The 17,706-nt window shown below is 39.7% G+C and overlaps 1 protein-coding gene across 2 annotated transcripts; it reads right to left on the bottom strand.

The window, feature by feature from the left end:
* Positions 1-1,244: 1,244 nt before the first annotated feature.
* IAPP (islet amyloid polypeptide) lies at positions 1,245-15,602 on the bottom strand. 2 transcript variants are annotated; one of them, XM_060779693.2, is made up of 4 exons: positions 15,291-15,602; positions 7,075-7,167; positions 6,760-6,900; positions 1,245-1,874 (listed from the first exon to the last, which is right to left on the bottom strand). In XM_060779693.2, exons 2-4 carry the CDS (start codon positions 7,152-7,154, stop codon positions 1,703-1,705), a joined length of 393 nt encoding a protein of 130 aa, XP_060635676.2. In that variant the 5' UTR covers positions 7,155-7,167; positions 15,291-15,602; the 3' UTR covers positions 1,245-1,702. The 2 variants fall into 2 exon arrangements, with proteins under 2 accessions (XP_060635676.2, XP_060635677.1); XM_060779694.2 differs by lacking the exon at positions 15,291-15,602 and adding an exon at positions 7,581-7,973 and having other exon boundaries at positions 1,304-1,874.
* Positions 15,603-17,706: the final 2,104 nt, after the last annotated feature.

Genomic DNA, 17,706 nt, shown 5'->3' with positions numbered 1-17,706 from the left:
CATTGAACTAGAAGAAACCACAACGGCCATCAAATCCAACCCACACCATACAGAAGCGCACAAAGGACCTCTGCACGCATGCCACAGGAATCGCCACAGATGGTGGTGATTCTGGCGGTCCGCATCCGGGGGCATGGGGAACCCATTGCCCCATAACCCATATTGTCCTACTCACCATCCCTGTATTGCCTCCATGGTGACATGCACCAGTTCACCTACTCCTTTAAGATAGCCCTGCTGGAAGTTACAGTGTATTGTGTAAAGGGAGCTGGCGGAATCCATCATCAAGGAGAAGGTGAACTAGTGCATGCTGCCAATACTGCCTTCATCGGATGGCGTAGAAAGTACCCTGACAAATGGCCATCCAGTATCTATTTAAAAACTGCAGGAGAAGGGGACTCCATCAGACTCTGAGGCGGCATATTCCACTGTTGAACAATTCTTACCTTCAAGATGTACTTCCTATTGTTTAGGCTGAATTTCTTTTCCTGCAATTTGAATCTGTTGCTCAGTGTTCTGGTCTCTAAAGCTTGCAGGGAAAAGACTAGATCCTCACCCCCTGAGCAATTACTGGTCAGAAGAGACCCAGACAGAGGAAAAACAACTCCATAGCTGAAAGGTTGGGCCACCAAATTTGCTCCACCAAAACTATTTTAAGTCAGAGAAAGCCTGGCTAGAACAATAGTCAACTGATGGGTCAGTTGAAGAACCAGTTTTGCTCCTCCAGGTTAGGAAGATCAGAACGAAGGGAGATTCCCGATTGAGACAATAACTGGGGTACTCTACCCATCATCTTGCTTTTCTTCACACCATCTGGCTTTTCTGGTTTGGGAAAGGCTTAAGTAGAGAAAAGCCAGCTTCTAAACAAGATACAAATCATCAACAGCTACCTTTCATCGTTCATCCCCTTTGGACCAGTGGTTCTCAACCTGTGGGTCCCCAGGTGTTTTGGCCTACAACTCCCAGAAATCTCAGCCAGTTTACCAGCTGATAGGATTTCTGGGAATTGAAGACCAAAAATCTGGAGACCCACAGATTGAGAACCACTGCTTTGGACCATCTAGTTTCTGAGTATAGTTAGTGCCATTGTGGTGCTATAAGGTTCCACATTGAAAGATTGAGGTTTTCTTGTAAGCATATAAAGATATGGGCAGATTTTACTGAGTTTATTTTGAGCATATCAATTTAGGGCAGGTTTCAGTGGCAGAAAAAGTGCTGCCATACAAAGATGTACATTTCACATGTTGTCTTTTTCAGTTTTAATTTTTTTTTAATAAAAAAGGAAAACCCGAAACACAAAGGGCGCTTTTACATTTCATATTCTTGTGGCATGGGTATGTGAGGTTTATTTTCTCTTGAACAGGGAAAATTTCATAAGCACATTGGCTATAGGAGCCTTACCACTTGGGAGCACCTCTGCGTGCCATTGTTCACATAGAGCAGCATGACAAACCCAATGGAAGTCACATACATAAAATACACACAAAGAAAACAAGGCACTGTTAAGAATGAACAGTTAGTCAATAACTGAAAGGTTGGGTGAGAAGCCAACTCCTCAAATGATTTCTCGAAGTGGCAGTCTCACTAAAAGAAAGAGAAACTGTGTGGAGACCAGAACTTTATACATTAGGGTGGTAAAGAGGGAAGGGAAGGAGCACGAATTCCCAGTGTGGATTGCAGCCATTGAGGTCTTGATGGAACATTAAAGCTGTAGATAGCTGGGAGGTTCTTTGTCTCTCTTGCCGTAGGTGTTGGATCCTACATTGGTTGGAGAATAGATAGCACCAATGGTGTTGCTGGACCGAACCAAGAAGTCAGCCAAACGTTGCGTCACACATGTGGCAGTATTACACCTTCGTTTCTCCAAGCGGTGGCTGGAAAACAACAATGACAGTCCTGTGAAAATCTTGCAGTGGGCATTCAAAATTACCCCCTGCATTTGCTGTTGTTTGCTTTGGGATGCTATTTAAGTCAATGTACTTCACTGCATTCTTGTAGAATGTTTGTTTATATCTGTGAATGGATCTGACAACTCTGAATCATTACGAAATCACTTCCAAGGTAGTAACATCTCCAGTCATCCCCTGTTTGGATATCAGCCAGCACGCCAACGACTTAAATAAAGAAATATTTTTTCTAAGATCTACAGAGACACTCGCTGAAACACCTCAGCAAGCAAGAGTCCAAAAGTGGCAGGTTTAAACCCAGATCCTCAATCAATGGCTGATACCTAATGAGAGACTCCCCCCTGGGCACACAGAAAACTGGGCGACTTGGAAGGTGCTGAACAGACTGCACTCTGGCACCACGAGATGCAGAGCCAACCGTAAGAAGTGAGGCTACAAAGTGGAATCCATGACATTCTAGTGTGGAGAAGAGCAAACCACAGACCACCTACTACAATGCAACCTGAGCCCTGCCACATGCACAATGGATAACCTTTTTATAGCAACACCAGAGGCACTCCAAGTGGCCAGCCACTGGCCAAAGGGCATTTAATAGAATGCCAAGTTTGCAAATTTTGTGTTTTGTTTTTTTAAAAATAAAATAAAATACAATTGTTTGGTTCAGTCCTGACATGATAAATAAAAATAAATTATGAAATTGTAAATCAATACATGTAAAAACCATTGATTCAACAGGTCATTTCTAGATGGGATTTAGAGCTGTGGGAACTATTTCTGCTGCCAAGTGAGTATAAATGTGGCAAACAAACAAAAAATCCTTGGACCAAATATGTGAAGACGTTTGTGTATTCTTAGAGGCTTTTACAATATCCCAATGACTTTTATTTTTTCTGGGACTATTTTCTGACAATTCCTGGCACCGAGTCTGGGATTTTACCCATCGTTGAGTGGATTTCCTTCTACTTTAAGATATATCGGAAGAGACATATCTTTCTTTCCCTTGTCTTTACATTTTTACACAGTGGTGTAGTTTATCAGTGCATTTTTGAAATGATGCTTTCGTATTGTAATACAATAAAGAGTGCCACTCAAACCATAGGATTGCCTCGTCAAACCAAACTCTAGTTTTTTTAAAAAGCTTCTTTTTTTGTGGAAGAGCCTTACTTTAGATTGGAGACACCTCTAAATACAGCTCCTCAGAAGACTAAAATGAGTCAATGAAGAGGTGACATCAACCACTGGAGTATTTTCCAAAAGACTCATTGAAACAACATGATAATAAGTATGGAAAAATCCCAAGATCTGAGTAGAATTCCGTCAAAGTTAGAAACTCATTGGGCAAGTCACAATCTCTCACCCACAGAAGAAATCAAAGGCAAACCTCATCTGAACAAAACCCCATGTTAGGATTGCAGTAAATTAGAAACGGCTTGAAAGGACATAGCAAAAACACCTGCTTTTTGTTTGTTTGTCAAAGAAACGTGGATTTGAAACTCTTGTAATCTCATCGGACAGGCTGATTTGCCTATTGTACACCACTTTCTCTCCACTTGTGACATGGAGCACATTATACGACACACAAAGATTTCCAGCCAGGCTCCATGCTGAAAGTAGAGAGCAAATGGCATGTACCACCACAGTGGCAACATGAGAGGTTTCCCATGTTGCTTTAGGAGCAAAGGGGGGAAGCTAGATGGTGACGCTTCTCCCCATGGAATGGGGGTCAAGGTGAGGCAGACAATGTGGGGTTTGGAGCAATGGGCTCTCAGTGACCCCCCACTAGCACCCCATGGATTCGCTGTGCGGCAAATCCATGGACCTTCGTGATGAGGTCCTTGAAGAGACACTGTAAATGGATTCGTATCACCATGCAAATAGGTGATACACGGAAGATCACAGGGTGATTATTCACAGTAGCACCTTCCTGTCACCTCCAGAAAAAGATAATTACAGTATAGTTAAGTCACTAAATGGAAACAGTGACACAGTGTTTAGTTTTCAGGTGAACTTTTAAAGACTATTTAGGGAACTTGCTGATATCATGAGAAAGATCAGTATGACAATCATTCACTTTTTCTGTCAGCAAATCCTGAAAGAGTAGCATTCTATTCAGGGGCAATTGTTCCCCCGTACTTTCTCCAGTCCAATGTTCTGTGATGTAATGCGTTAGCTATCATTTGTTCCTCACCAAGGTTAGTGTTAGTGTGTGCCTTCAAGTCCTTTTCAATCTATGGCAATCCATTACAATATTTGTTCAGAAATGGTTTACCATTGCCAGAGTAGCTTGGCAGTCCCATTAGCTGGCTTTGGGCAACTCTCACACTCGCAAACCATACTAGGTTCACCTTAGGGTTGCCTTAAGTTGGAAGTGACTTGAAGGCTCACACAACATGAAAACAGTAGTGACACAGATAGGAAAATAAAGTCATCATTATGAAGGTAAAGCTGCTGGCTGTATCAACCTATTTTTTATCTGCGTGACCTCCAGGCACAAGGAAAAAAAACATGTCAATAATACAGCCTTGAAACACATTTTAAAAATTACAACTCCCTGAATTCCCTGCTTATAGTGGTTGTGGGTTCTGGATGTTCTAATCCAAAAAGAGCGACTTTCCTAAATTTTTCTCTGCAGCAAAGAGGGCTTTATCATGCCCAACAGCTTCTTTCAAAGAAAAAATGCTATCATGGGAAACATTCCTGTGTGCAGAACAATTCTGCAAATCTTTTCTGCAAACCCTAAGCAAATGGTTTCAGAGTGATTTTTCAGCCTGTGAAGACTGGATAGTGGTATAAAAGACGATATCAAACCAATACAAAGCTGCTAGTGCTGATCCATCCTTTGGTGCTCCAGGTGTTTTGGACTTCAACTCCTAAGCAATCCCAGCCATCTTACCAGATGTTAGGAACTGTGGGAGCTGAAGTCCAAAACACCTGGAAGACTAAAGCTTGGGAACCACTGCAGTATAGAGTTTAGTAGTCTTCAGTTGCGGGACTTATCCAGTCCATTTTGCAACCTGGGAAAAAGATGTTGTCCTCTTTCCCATTATATGTTAATATATATGTTCTGCATCAGAAACTAGGGCTGATGCAGTCCATCCAGTGCAATTTTCTGAATCAGCACCCCAAATAACCAAACTGAATCTAAAGTTGACCAAAAACTGATTCATAAACCTCCTGGTACTAATGTTGGAGAGTGGTCCCTGGGCAAGTGGTCCCTGGTCAAAAAAAAAAAAAAGGCTGGGTGCCACTGTTCTAAGATATGATCCAGTTCAATTGGCAGTACAAGTAAATAAGCCAAAGGTTTCTGGGATGTTCTGAACTAATCTTGCATAGACAAATGGGTATATTTCATATATTTGAAGCTGATTTGTGGTTGTTTTTATAAAGAAATATATCAATCTCTGAAATCTTAGTCATTTCCAGAATAAAATTAAAAAGGCATTTAGCTAACCTAAACCTTTAAAAAATGTTAGATGCCATCAAGAAACATGGCATTTATGGTTTTTTCAGGGCAAAAGCATTCAGAATTTATGGAAAGGTATATAAGCAGCAGTTGTTTATATAGGTTCTAAGTGAAAATCTACAGAACAAGGAAAATGGAAGTGAAAATCTACAGAACAAGGAAAATGTAATATATCTTATTCCAAGCCTGTGAACATGCTCTACAAGACAAGTTCTTCCTAGTTTTTGGAGAGGAAGGGAGAAAAGTACTTTTTCATATTTTTCTATAGGATTAAGAAGGAATATTAGAGAAAGCACATTCAAAGCAAAACTTTTCACGGAGCAAACAGCTTGTAGGAAAGGTTTTCTGTCTCACTTCTTGTGGATTTCTTTTCCAGTATTTGATATGCCAATGCGTACATGTGCATAACGGCACTCCATGCAGCCATGCCAGCCACATGATCTTGGAGGTGTCTATGGACAACGGCAACTCTTCAGCTTAGAAATGGAGATGAGCACCCCCCCCCCCCCAGAGTTGGACTCGACTCGACTTAATATCAAGGGGAAACCTTTACCTTTACTTACATGTGCATATTTAACATTCCTCCTCTTTTAATTTTATTTAAATGGCCCTGGGTTCAGTTGAATGCTAATTAATGCTAACTATGGCATCTAATCTGTGACATGTAATGATTGCCAGTTGTAAGCTGCCCCGAGTCCCCCTTTGGGGGGTGAGAGGGATGGGATATACAAGTTTGAAATAAATAAACAAACAAACAAACAAACAAACTGTGTTTGTAGGGAGCTGAGTCCTCTCACTTACTAAAAAACCAGGCTGTTTTGTATAGATTATATCTGTTAATGTCAAGAGACTACCAAATGCTTTATTATTTACTCATATATCCAGGAAATTTTTATTTGAAGGAAGAAGTATCACATATCCTAAAGACTGGGTGATACGTTCCCCCATTCAGGTTTTTAAAGCTACATTTTTTTGCTTCACTTCTATAAAAATATCACAAAGACTATGAAGTTGATTCCCAAACCAAAATAAAAATTCACTCATTGATTTGATTAATACAGGGCTTTTCCTCTTTCTAAAGGGAGTTACGAGTCTTTAAAAATTTCTGCTCTGTTTTTTTATTGGCTGAAAAAGGTGTGATCAATCAATAAAAAATTATTGTAAACCATAGGTATGAAAGATTCCATATTCAGTAGAAAGTGGAGGCACAGTCTTTTGAACCTTTGGTGGGAGGTTGATATTGAAGCTCTTCTTTTGAGATATGATTGAATTACCACTACAAGGGAAGCGGATTTGAAGACATCTCTACCTTGACTGTAAATTACAACCTGTCGTCTCTTTCTGCCGCCTTTGCATTTCAATCTAAAAGAATCAGAAGGGATTTTATACCTTTTTACGGCCTTTGGCGCTTCCTCTCCCAGCAATGCACCGTTAATTCCCAAGAAGCCCGTACTTCGTGAAAGGATGGGTAAAAACCACTCTTGCCTGTCAGGAGTCCCATCCGATAGATCATCAGCCAAAGAGAGGAGTCTATAAATAAGAACATAAAGAAAGAAATTGCTCTTCCCATTAACACTTCTTTTCCTCTCTCTGCCTGTCAGCTCCTGTCAATGGCTTTTGCAACCACGTGGCAGAAGGGAATAATACAAAACAAATCATTCGATGCTTTCTTGCAAAAGCAGTTTATGTGAAATGGTTACTAACCTCTCCACGGGTGTCGCTTCCAGGGAATTGAACGTAACCGACAAGATAATGAAAAGGAAGGGTCCTTTGAGGCTACACATCTTTGGGGAGTCACTGGAGGGGAAAAGAATTACAAGACATAAAGAGAAAAGAGTTCAGCCTAGAACATAAATTGTCCATTAAATATTGAGTGACAATAGTACAGATATCTGCAGCAACCAACAATGAATATCCAGAGAGAGAGAGAGAAAACAAAAGTGCTCAAACTTGTTGAAACAACCAAATTTTAGTTCTAATGCCAAATGGGAAAGCCATAGTTTCCTCCTCTCCAAAATCTGGGCATTTCTTTTGAGCAGTTGCATTTAATTCTTATGACGAGATTCTAATGTTTTATTATTATTATTATTATTTTATTTACGGTATTTATATACCACCCTTCTCAACCCCGAAGGAGACTCAGGGCAGTTCACAGTTTTTCCCCCCTCATATCACCCCAAACTTTTTGAATAAGCATTTGCAAGACTTACCTTTTGGTGGTTAAAGAATTCACTGAAGCAGTTAGTATTAGATGAAATAGTGGAGGGGAAAAAGATCACACACTTGCTTCCAGCTCTGAAATATCCTAAGCCTCCACCTTCCTTGTAGGCTAGCAATACACCTCTTATATACCCCCCTTTATATCTTTCTCAGCTCTGACATCAAGCAGCAGAGGGAGAGGGAGAGGGAAAGAGCGAGCGAGTGAGCGAGATATTCTGTCATTGACTTCTGTCCCTATAGATAGAAAGTGCCCCAATGAAGAGCAGGAGATGACAGGTCATCACTGCATTTGCACACTGGCAAATTTTAGGCAAGCTCCTTCAGGAAGCCCTCGCAAAGTGATGCTAATAAGACAAGGGAACTGTCACACCACAACTGAAGAGTTTTAATATGACGCTGAGGTAACTGTTCTGGTGGGCGTTCACTACCGCTAAATAAAGGAACAAAACAGAATTTTTAGGAATTATGAGGGAAGCAGCAGGAAATGAAACCGGGGGATATAGAAATAATTGGATGCAAGTTGTGGGAAAATCTGAAAGATGAAAAAGAGGAGGGGGAAGCCACCACAAAAATCATTCATTCTATCAATTTCTCTAACTATCACTTATCCATCCTTATCTATCTCTCTACTTATTATCTTGTCTAGCTATCACCTATCCATCCTTATCTATTTCTCTACTTATTATCTGTCTATCTCTTTATGTATCATCTATAGGGGATGTGAGGGAGAGGATCTGTACGGACAAAAGAGAGTGAGCAAGAGAGATGTTATAACAAGTTTTCCAAAATGCTTGAGACCAGAAGGATTTGGGGTTTCAAATTGGTTTTCAGAGTTTGGAATATGTGTTGCTGCATTTACATACATAAAGAGATATCTTGGAGATGAGACCCATGTCTAAGCACAAAATTAATATATGTTTCATAAACACCAATGGTTCCCAACCTGTGGTCCACGGACCACCAGTGGTCCGCAAGAACTAAAATATGGTTGCATCCTCAACATTAGTACAGTGTTGCAATGAGAGCAATTGGTCTCACAAAACCTTCTTATAGTGCCAAGGCTTATCAAATATGGTTTTCTGTGGGTGAGCAGATGGCGACTACTGGATGGCATATGTTCTGTATCAGAAACTAGAACTGATGTGGTCTATCCAATGCCATTTTTTCAATCAGCACCCCAAATAACCCAACCGAATCTAAAATTGACCAAAACTCCTGGTCAAAGTGGTCCGCAGTCAAGTGGTCCCTGGTAAAAAAAGGTTGGGAACTACTGATAAACACCACATATATTAAGCCTGATGGTAACTGTTTTAGAATTAAAAGACTAATGTTAGTTTGGATTGGCAGCCACCAGTTTTGTGTACTTTGCACAAAAATGTTCTGTTTTGTTCAACAACTTTTTTTTGTGTGCATAAAATAGCTTTGTAAAACTCTGGAATACAGAACAACCTGTATTTGTTGTTAAAAATTTGCAAAGACTCATAACCACACCTAGGAGGAAGAATATATTGGCATGTTTTCTACTATCACACGTGAGAACAAAAATGTATTTAATAATAATAGACATTTCATAATAATAAAATCTTGGAAAGTAGTTATTGCAACCTTACAAACATTATTGACAGCAATTATTTCAAGAACCCATTGTGATTGCCCTGATATTATAGATGTGAAGATCTAAGGTTAAGCTCTGTTTGTTAGTTTATCATTGTAATATACCTGCTGAAACATTTATGGAATGATGAATCAACACAAAGGTTAATCCTAATGATTCAATGGGAATATTCTGGTTGGGAGTAATAATGGGATGTACTCAGAGATAAGTAATGAATTATGGTGTGGGCACAGAGTGATGTGGTTAATTACCAGTCATTGATTCGTGTTGGTAGTAGCTGTAAAAGCACTTATATGATTTCAATCCCTCTTTGTGAATAAGGCTCAGAATTCATTTTAAAAGCTCTTTAAAGGATAGACACTTCCTCTGTTATACAAAATATGATTTCAGACAAGTCATTTAAAAATGCATTGAAAAAAATAAGTATGACATACAGTTTCTGAAACAAAGTTTTCAAATTAACGAACATCTTTGCAAAACATTCACATCATGTATTATATGTAACTGGGCATCCAGAGTTACTGTGTATGGCAATCAAATTCATTATTCCATAAATGACCATGAATGATTGAAGCTTGTCTTCTTAGGTCTGTTGATGGACTGCAAAGACCAATGATGATGATGATGCACACTTTGCATACTTTTGCAGCAATGTACCGCTCCAAAGCAGCAGCTAGTAAAATAGTTCACTAAGAAATGTGTTCCCACCTTGGTTTATTCAGCATGAACTGCTGATGTCAACGGATTCATAGTGAAGTGGTTTCCAAATTGTGATCTTCTAGATGTTTTGCACTTCAGCTCACAGATCCTCTAACTGTCGGAGAAATCAGCTAGGGCTTTTGGGAGCTGAAGTCCAAAACATCCGGAGGAACACAATTTGGAAACCACTACTACAGAGCATCAAAATTACATGTTAATTGTATCAGATGTAAGAGAGAGAAAAAGTTTATTGATTTATTTACAGTATTTATATTCCACCCTTCTCACTCTGCAGGGGGCTCAGGGTGGATTACAATGCACATATACATGGCAAACATTCAATGGCATTACACATACAACATATATAAACAGACATAGAGGCAATTTAACAGTCCAGCTTTCTGGCTTCATGAGGATATGCTTGATTTTGGCCACAGAGCTGCTGGTTCACCATCCACTTGTGACACTGAGTCCTTGATGGAGTACTTCCTCATTCGTATGCATGCTGCTGGAAGGTTTTATGGTGTCATAAATTTGTTAAATTAGCCTCCCCACATAAAGCGGTACCTAAATTTCCTACTTGACAGATGCAACTGTCTTTTGGGCTGCATAGGTCAACAGCAAGCTAGACTATTAATGGTTGGGATCTCACTCCGACCCAGGCAGGCTTCGAACTCGGTCAGTAGTGATTTAATGCAGCTGGCTATTAACTAGCTGCCCCACAGCTCAGTCCTGTATGTGTCCTCATTGAAAAGTAGCAGGAGATGGAAGGTTAACTCCTTCCTAGTTCCATGGACCTCATCTAAATCAGGCTTCCTGTAGTTACTATTACTTTATTTGTTTTAAAACAGAAATCCCCGATATGTCTTACACGATATCTAGCTGCATCCCTGATCATTGCTATGTTACTGCTGCTTTACTTGGATGAGTATGAGGAATATGCTGAATGAGTGGTTGCACTCATTCCTTGCTTTGGAAAAAAAGAACTAAAAAAACTGTAAATTGCAAATCACAATTTCTATATTCTAAGAATTCTTAGAATATAGAAATTGTGAGTTGCAATTTACAGTTTTTGTAATGGTTGTTATAGATATCTGTGCATGATACAATTGGAAAAAAAACCCCAAGATTCTTTGGGGAAGCCATGGCAGTTAATTGAGATAACATCTTTGCAGTATAGATCTGATGCTTGTAGCTGAAAGTCCAAAAAAGACTTCTTCAATCTCACGTTGAGCCACTAAAGAAAATGTAGATGAGCAAGACCTTGCTACCACTCTTGCAAAAGCTTACAATACAGTAGGTACTTGTGTATAAGTCCAAACATTTTAGTTCAAAGGTGATCCAAATGAAACCTGGATCAGCTTACCCACAGGGCAGTGTAAGGACTATTCCGTAACTCTTATAAATAAAGTAATCATCTTCTTCTCTGAGTAGAGTGGCAAAAGGAAAGATCTTAGTCTGTCCTGGGAGAAGCTAAAAAAAGTACAAACCTCCTTAATTTTCTCCACCATGGTGTCACTTTTTTATTACTAGGGTGAGAAAATGGCATTTGAGTCAGCAGATCTTTGGTGTTTTCTTTCAAAGGAGCACCAAAAGACTAGACAGGATTAATGCTTCTTTTAGGTTCTCCCCGGATGGTCTAAGCCAGTGGTTCTCAACCTGGGCCCCCCAGATGTTTTTGCCCTTCAACTCCCAGAAATCCTAACAGCTGGTAAACTGGCTGGGATTTCTGGGAGTTGTAGGCCAAAAAACATCTGGGGAACCCCTGGTTGAGAACCACTGGTAAGCTCTCAACTTTTGCCACTTTGTTCAGAGAAGGGGATGGTTCCCTTTTGGGGGGGGGGGGTAAGGATGATTAATGTACAATAGCTGGTAACCCCAGCAGCTATACAGTGAGTCCCTGGTATCATTAGGGTTTGGTTCCAGGACCTCTTGTTGATACCAAGATCCATGGATGCTCAGGAACACCATGAAAATTATGCTCCTTATATAAAAGAGAAAAATCAAGGTTTACCTTTTTGGAATAGTTTTACAAATATTTTCAAGCCATGAATTTTTCAATGAATCCATGGATATGAAGTTTTGACTAATATGTCAAGAACTCCCACTCCCACTTGAACATCCCACTAGCGGTTTTTAAAAAAACCTTCACTATTTGGAAGAGGTGAATTAATTGGAAAGGGGGGCAGACAGGATTAACTCCCCCTTCTATTCTTCTCTTCTGATTTCAGCCCTCCAGAGTTGTTTTTCACTTTAAAAAAAGGCATTGGTGGCAATTCACTACATGTAAATTCCTGGAAAGTGTACCTTGTCCCTAAGTTCCATTGAAGTTTCTGCCTATGTATCTTTACTTCAAACAATCATGATTCCTTTTTTTAGATGCCCTCCTGCAACATATACATAATTTTAAAAACTGTGAGGAGAAAGAAAAAGAAAAGGAAGGGGGGATGACAATCTGTTTTTTCCCCGTATGGGGCTCTTAGGGGTTTTTGGATGATGCTTCCTTGACAGTTCTGCTATTAATAGTGCCATATTCTCTCTGATGGGGTGGGAAGGAAGGCTGAACCAAATTGGGAATCAAAATATGTTCGTAAATGATTGCTGCCAGCAGCACAAGCAAGCAAATAAATAAATATCCAATCACGCACGTGGATTTATGATGTCAGGAACAAATGTCACATTTTTTTTGCTTATTACTTTCTCATGAAGTTCCAACTTTTGGGGACTCGAGCAAGGAGACTGGGAGAGATAGTTTGAGGTTTTAAGAGAAGGATGGGGTTTGTAGGAAAGATGTTCTTGATGGAAGAAACTGTAATTCTGGCTTCGCGCTTATGTTGGGATCTATATGCCCACATGCACACTTGATTGCCTTCTGTTCAACCAGTTCATTTGCAAATAAACAGTGAATCAGAAAGAGCAAAACCAAAAACTTTTTAGTATATTCCCTCTCTGTCTACCAAGGAATATGGTTTGCATGCAAATGACCACAGGTTCAGTTCCTGTATTTCCAGGGGTCGGAAAATTAGACAAGGGTACCTCTGCTCTGTGGGTCACATATTGCCAAATTGCTTGATTTAAATTGCTTTAGAGGGCAGCTCTTTTTCTGAATTCATCTCCAAGAGTCAAAAGAGAAAACAAAACCACACGAAGTTTCACCATTCTCTGACAATAGTTTGTAGATGGAGAGGAGAAAAAAAAAAACAAAAATTGGGAGAAGCTAACACTGAAAAGACAATGCTGAAATGCCATTTTCCATAAATCTCATGTTCTGGCCCAACATTACCTTCTGATCAACAAGTTAATTAATGCTTAACTAACTAACCAATTGATTTCAATTATATATGTGAATAGTAGGGAATTAATTTCACTTTATAATGGTTAACATTATTGCATTATTTTTTAGATCTAACTTGCAACAAATAAAGTCAAACAGAAAGATACAGACAGGTTTACAGTTGAATATTAAAAAAAAACAAAACAATGACCACAGATGATTTACATAACTTTACAGGAGATTGTGAAAGCACTGAAAAAGTTCAGGATTTTCCATACTTTGGCTCAGTCATTAGTCAGAGTGGAGACTGCAGTCAAGAAATGAGAAGATTATCAGGATTTCGAAAGGCAGCTATGAAAGAACCAAATAAGATCCTGAAGTTTAAAAAGATTTCAATGAAAACTAAAGCTAGGGTTGCTCATGCAATTGTATTTCCCATATCTATATATGGACAATGAGATAAACTGATGGGAAAATTCAACTCATTTGAAATATGGAGGAGAATTCTTTGAATATTGTGGACTACTGGAGACAAATAGATGGAACCTAGAACAAATCAGACTTTAACTTTTACTTGACCCATGTTAATTTTAATATTGGTATGTATGTGTTTTATCCTGTATAATTTCTGCAATGTAAATCGCCTAGAGCATCTCGGATGGAGGGTGATTAATAAGTAATTAAAGATGATGATGATGATGAACTCTCCTTAGAGCCAAGATGACTAAACTGAGACTATTGTACTTTGGACATACCATGAAAAGAGATGACTTACTAGAAGAGATAGCAAAGCTTGAAAAGTTACAGGGCAGTATGAAAAGAAGACCACATTTCAGTTGGATAGACTGGAATGAGAAGCAATAGCCATGATTCTGCAAGATCTAAACAGGTCTCTTGAGGACAGGATGACTTGGATGTCTCTCATATGTAGTGTTGACCTAAGTTGAAGTTGACTTGAAGGCAGTTAACAGCAGCTGCAACAACAACAACAAACCAATATAAATGCTGGAATGAACTCCTTTTGTTTACTCTAATGAGTAATGGAAATGAATTACTTTTAAATATAACTTTCTAAGTTCGGACATGAAGTAACATTCCACAGCCCTGATTTTCTCAACTGGCACCAAAAAGCCTTTGCAGAAGCCTTCTAAAGTAAAGTAGCCAAGTCACCCAACACAGCAGGTAACAGGAAATCTTCAGGACCACCTTCAATTTACGTTTATTCTCCATAAAAATAAGATATTTCCTTTTTTTAAAAAATTGACAATCCTGACTTAAAATCCAACCAGATGCAGTTGATGGTTTCTGCCCACGGAGAGGCTTGGTGCCCCACTTCAAGAAATGGGACCTGATGGATAACAAAATGGAAATGCTAACAGATTATATAAAACATTGATTGATGAATCATAGTTAATGGCATTTGCAGAAGAAGAAGAGGACTCAAGAGATGCACTGATGCCTTTGTACTGTCAGTCAAGTTAGTGCACGTTTGTTCATGAAACTTTTTTTCTTCCAGATTTTAAGAACACGCCATGCCTCCTGGAACAGGCGCTCTGACAGAATGCCTAACACATGCTTGCAAAGGTTCCTTTAAATCTGAATCGAAAGGCCTCACTGCCTAAAACAGTGTTTTGCATATGCTCTTTTCTTTTCATTTAAATGTCAACTAATCAAGAGAACGGCATGGATGACCAGAACATGTGATTTTTTTTGATGCAATGGCTATGTCAGGACAGATTTACTTCAAAATCTGAAATCATTTCACCTGTTTCCTTTTTCAAAGCCAAATAGGAATAAATGAAAACAAAGGATTGCTCTGAAAAACAGGTTTAAGTAAGTGATAGCAGTTGGTTTGCAGGTAAAACATTTTCAAAAATATCTTGAGGCTGGGAAGGCAAGATGAAAACTGACATGATATCTGTACTAGTTTTCCTCAATATAGTGGCCTCTAAATTATTTATTTATTTATTTATTTACAGTATTTACATTCCATCCTTCTCACCCCAAAGGGGACACAGGGCAGATCACAGAACACATATATGGCAAACATTCAATGCTGATTATACAATGACAAGACAGACAACAGATAGAGGTATATATAGGTTTTTTCACCTTTTGGCATCTTTGGATGCTGTGCTCAGTTCCGGCCACAGGGGGTGCTGTCTCTCAATCTACTTGCTGAAGAGCTTTCTTTGTTTGTAAACTTTCCTCGGAATTGTTGTTGTTTATTCGTTCAGTCACTTCCGACTCTTTGTGACCTCATGGACCAGCACATGCCAGAGCTCCCTGTGGGCCGTCACCACCCCCAGCTCCTTCAGAGTCAAGCTGTCACTTCAAGGATACCATCCATCCATCTTACCCTTGGTCGGCCCCTCTTTTTTGTCCTTCCATTTTCCCCAACATCACTGTCTTCTCTAAGCTTTCCTGTCTTCTCATGGTGTGGCCAAAGTACTTCATCTTTGCCTCTAATATCCTTCCCTCCAATGAGCAGTTGGGCTTTATTTCCTGAAGTATGGACTGGTTGAATCTTCTCACAGTCCAAGGCACTCTCAGAATTTTCCTCCAGCACCACAGTTCAAAACAGTTCAAAGGTGTCTATCTTCCTTCGCTCTGCCTCATCCTCTACCACACCTCATCCTCATCCTCCAAATGCCATGCCTAAAACAACTTCCCACTTGATGTGGTTCCTAGTCATCTACTTACATTGATGTGGGTGAAACATCAGGAAAGAATGCTTCTGGAACACGGCTATACAGCCCGCAAAACTCACAGCAACCCAGTGATTCTGGCCATGAAAGCCTTTGACAACATATTGTCCAGTCTCTGTTTAAAAGCCTCCAAAAATAAAACTCTACCACATCCAGAGGCATTCCTTTGTTGAATAGCTCTTATCATCAAGACACTCTTCCTAATGGTTAGGTGAAATATCTTTTCTTGCAGTTAAACCCATTGCTCCATGTTCTAGATCCCAGAGCAGCAGTAAACAAGCCTGCTCAATCTTCTTCATGACACCCTTTCATATATTTCAGTGTGGCTATCATGTCCCCACTTAACCTTCTCTTCTCCGAGCTAAACATACCAATTTCCACATAGAGATTGCCTTCCAGACCTTTGATCATTTTGGACACCCTCCTCTGGACATGTTCCAGCTTGTCAATATCTTTCTTGAACTGTGTTGCCATGATTGGACAGGACAGACCTGGCTGATGAATAATTGCTGGAGAGGGCATTCCTATGAGGTGGTTGGTTACTTGAGTTTTAATGCTTGTGTGTATTTTAACGAAGTTACATGGCTCGATTTATTATTTTAATATACTGAGCTTTCAACCATGTTTTAATTTTACTGTTATGTTTTCATCTGATTTTTTTATTGTTTGGGAGTTGCATTAATAGAGAAATGCAATTAATTAATTAATGGAAGGAGGAATTCTTATTTGGCAAGGGCAATGTCCCCATGTTGCTCCCTCTCCTGTCTTGACAAGGGGCATCACAGAATGTTGTGGAAAAGGACTTTAGCTCAGTGGTGGAACCAAGACCAAGTGGTGGTCACAGTTTGGGGGAGTTGTCTGGGAGTTATCAATCAAGGAACTTAAGAACTTTGGGCAGAAGATGTAATTTCTTACACAGACGAATTCAGGTTCAGTCTTTGACATTTCCAGGAAAGCTCTGAAAGACTCACCTCTGAAACCCATGGAACCAAAGGCTAGTCAACAATAGAACATCTGCCCCAGCTTTAAGTTCAGACTTTTGGAGGGCGTATCTTAGGTGCAGAACTTATTTTAGGGACAATGACCAATCTTGATAAAATATTGAAGAGTAGAGACATCACACTGGCAACCAAGATCCGCATAGTTAAAGCAATGCTATTCCCCATAGCAACCTATGGATGCTAGGGAAGGCCGAGTGAAGGAAGGTAGATGCCTTTGAACTGTGGTATTGGAGGAAAATCCTGAGAGTACCTTGGACCACAAGAAGATCAAATCCATACTCCAGGAAATAAAGCCCGACTGCTTACTGGAGGGAAAGGTATTGGAGTCAAAGATGAAGTACTTTGGCTTCACAATGAGAAGACAAGAAAGCTCGGAGAAGACAATGATGCTGGGGAAAATGGAAGGAAAAAGGAAGAGGGGCCAAGCAAGGGCAAAATGGATGGATGTTATCCTTGAAGTGACTGGCTTGACTTTAAAGGAGCTGGAGGTGGCCACGGCAACAGGGAGCTCTGGCGTGGACTGGTCCACGAGGTCATGAAGAGTCAGAAGCAACTGAACGAATAAACAACAAAGGGTTCTGGACTTTGGATAGTTTCATTGGCTATCAAAATAGAGCTAATGATACCCTTACTTATCTGATTTCCACATCCTTCAACACAGCCTTGCAATGAGAATGTGTAGGACTAATTCTTTGGTCTATTTGAGGATTTCAAAGGTAAACAAAATGGAGCTTCAGGAGAATTCTTCTCTTGGAATTTTTGACATTTGAAGAACCCCCTTTTCTCTCCTCTCTTGCCAAACCTTTGAATATTCTTTCT

This window comes from Anolis sagrei, chromosome 5 (genome assembly GCF_037176765.1).
Source record: "Anolis sagrei isolate rAnoSag1 chromosome 5, rAnoSag1.mat, whole genome shotgun sequence".
Lineage (NCBI taxonomy): Eukaryota > Metazoa > Chordata > Lepidosauria > Squamata > Dactyloidae > Anolis > Anolis sagrei.
The sequence above is the reverse complement of the archived record's forward strand: the minus strand, read 5'-3'. Positions and strand labels throughout refer to the sequence as shown.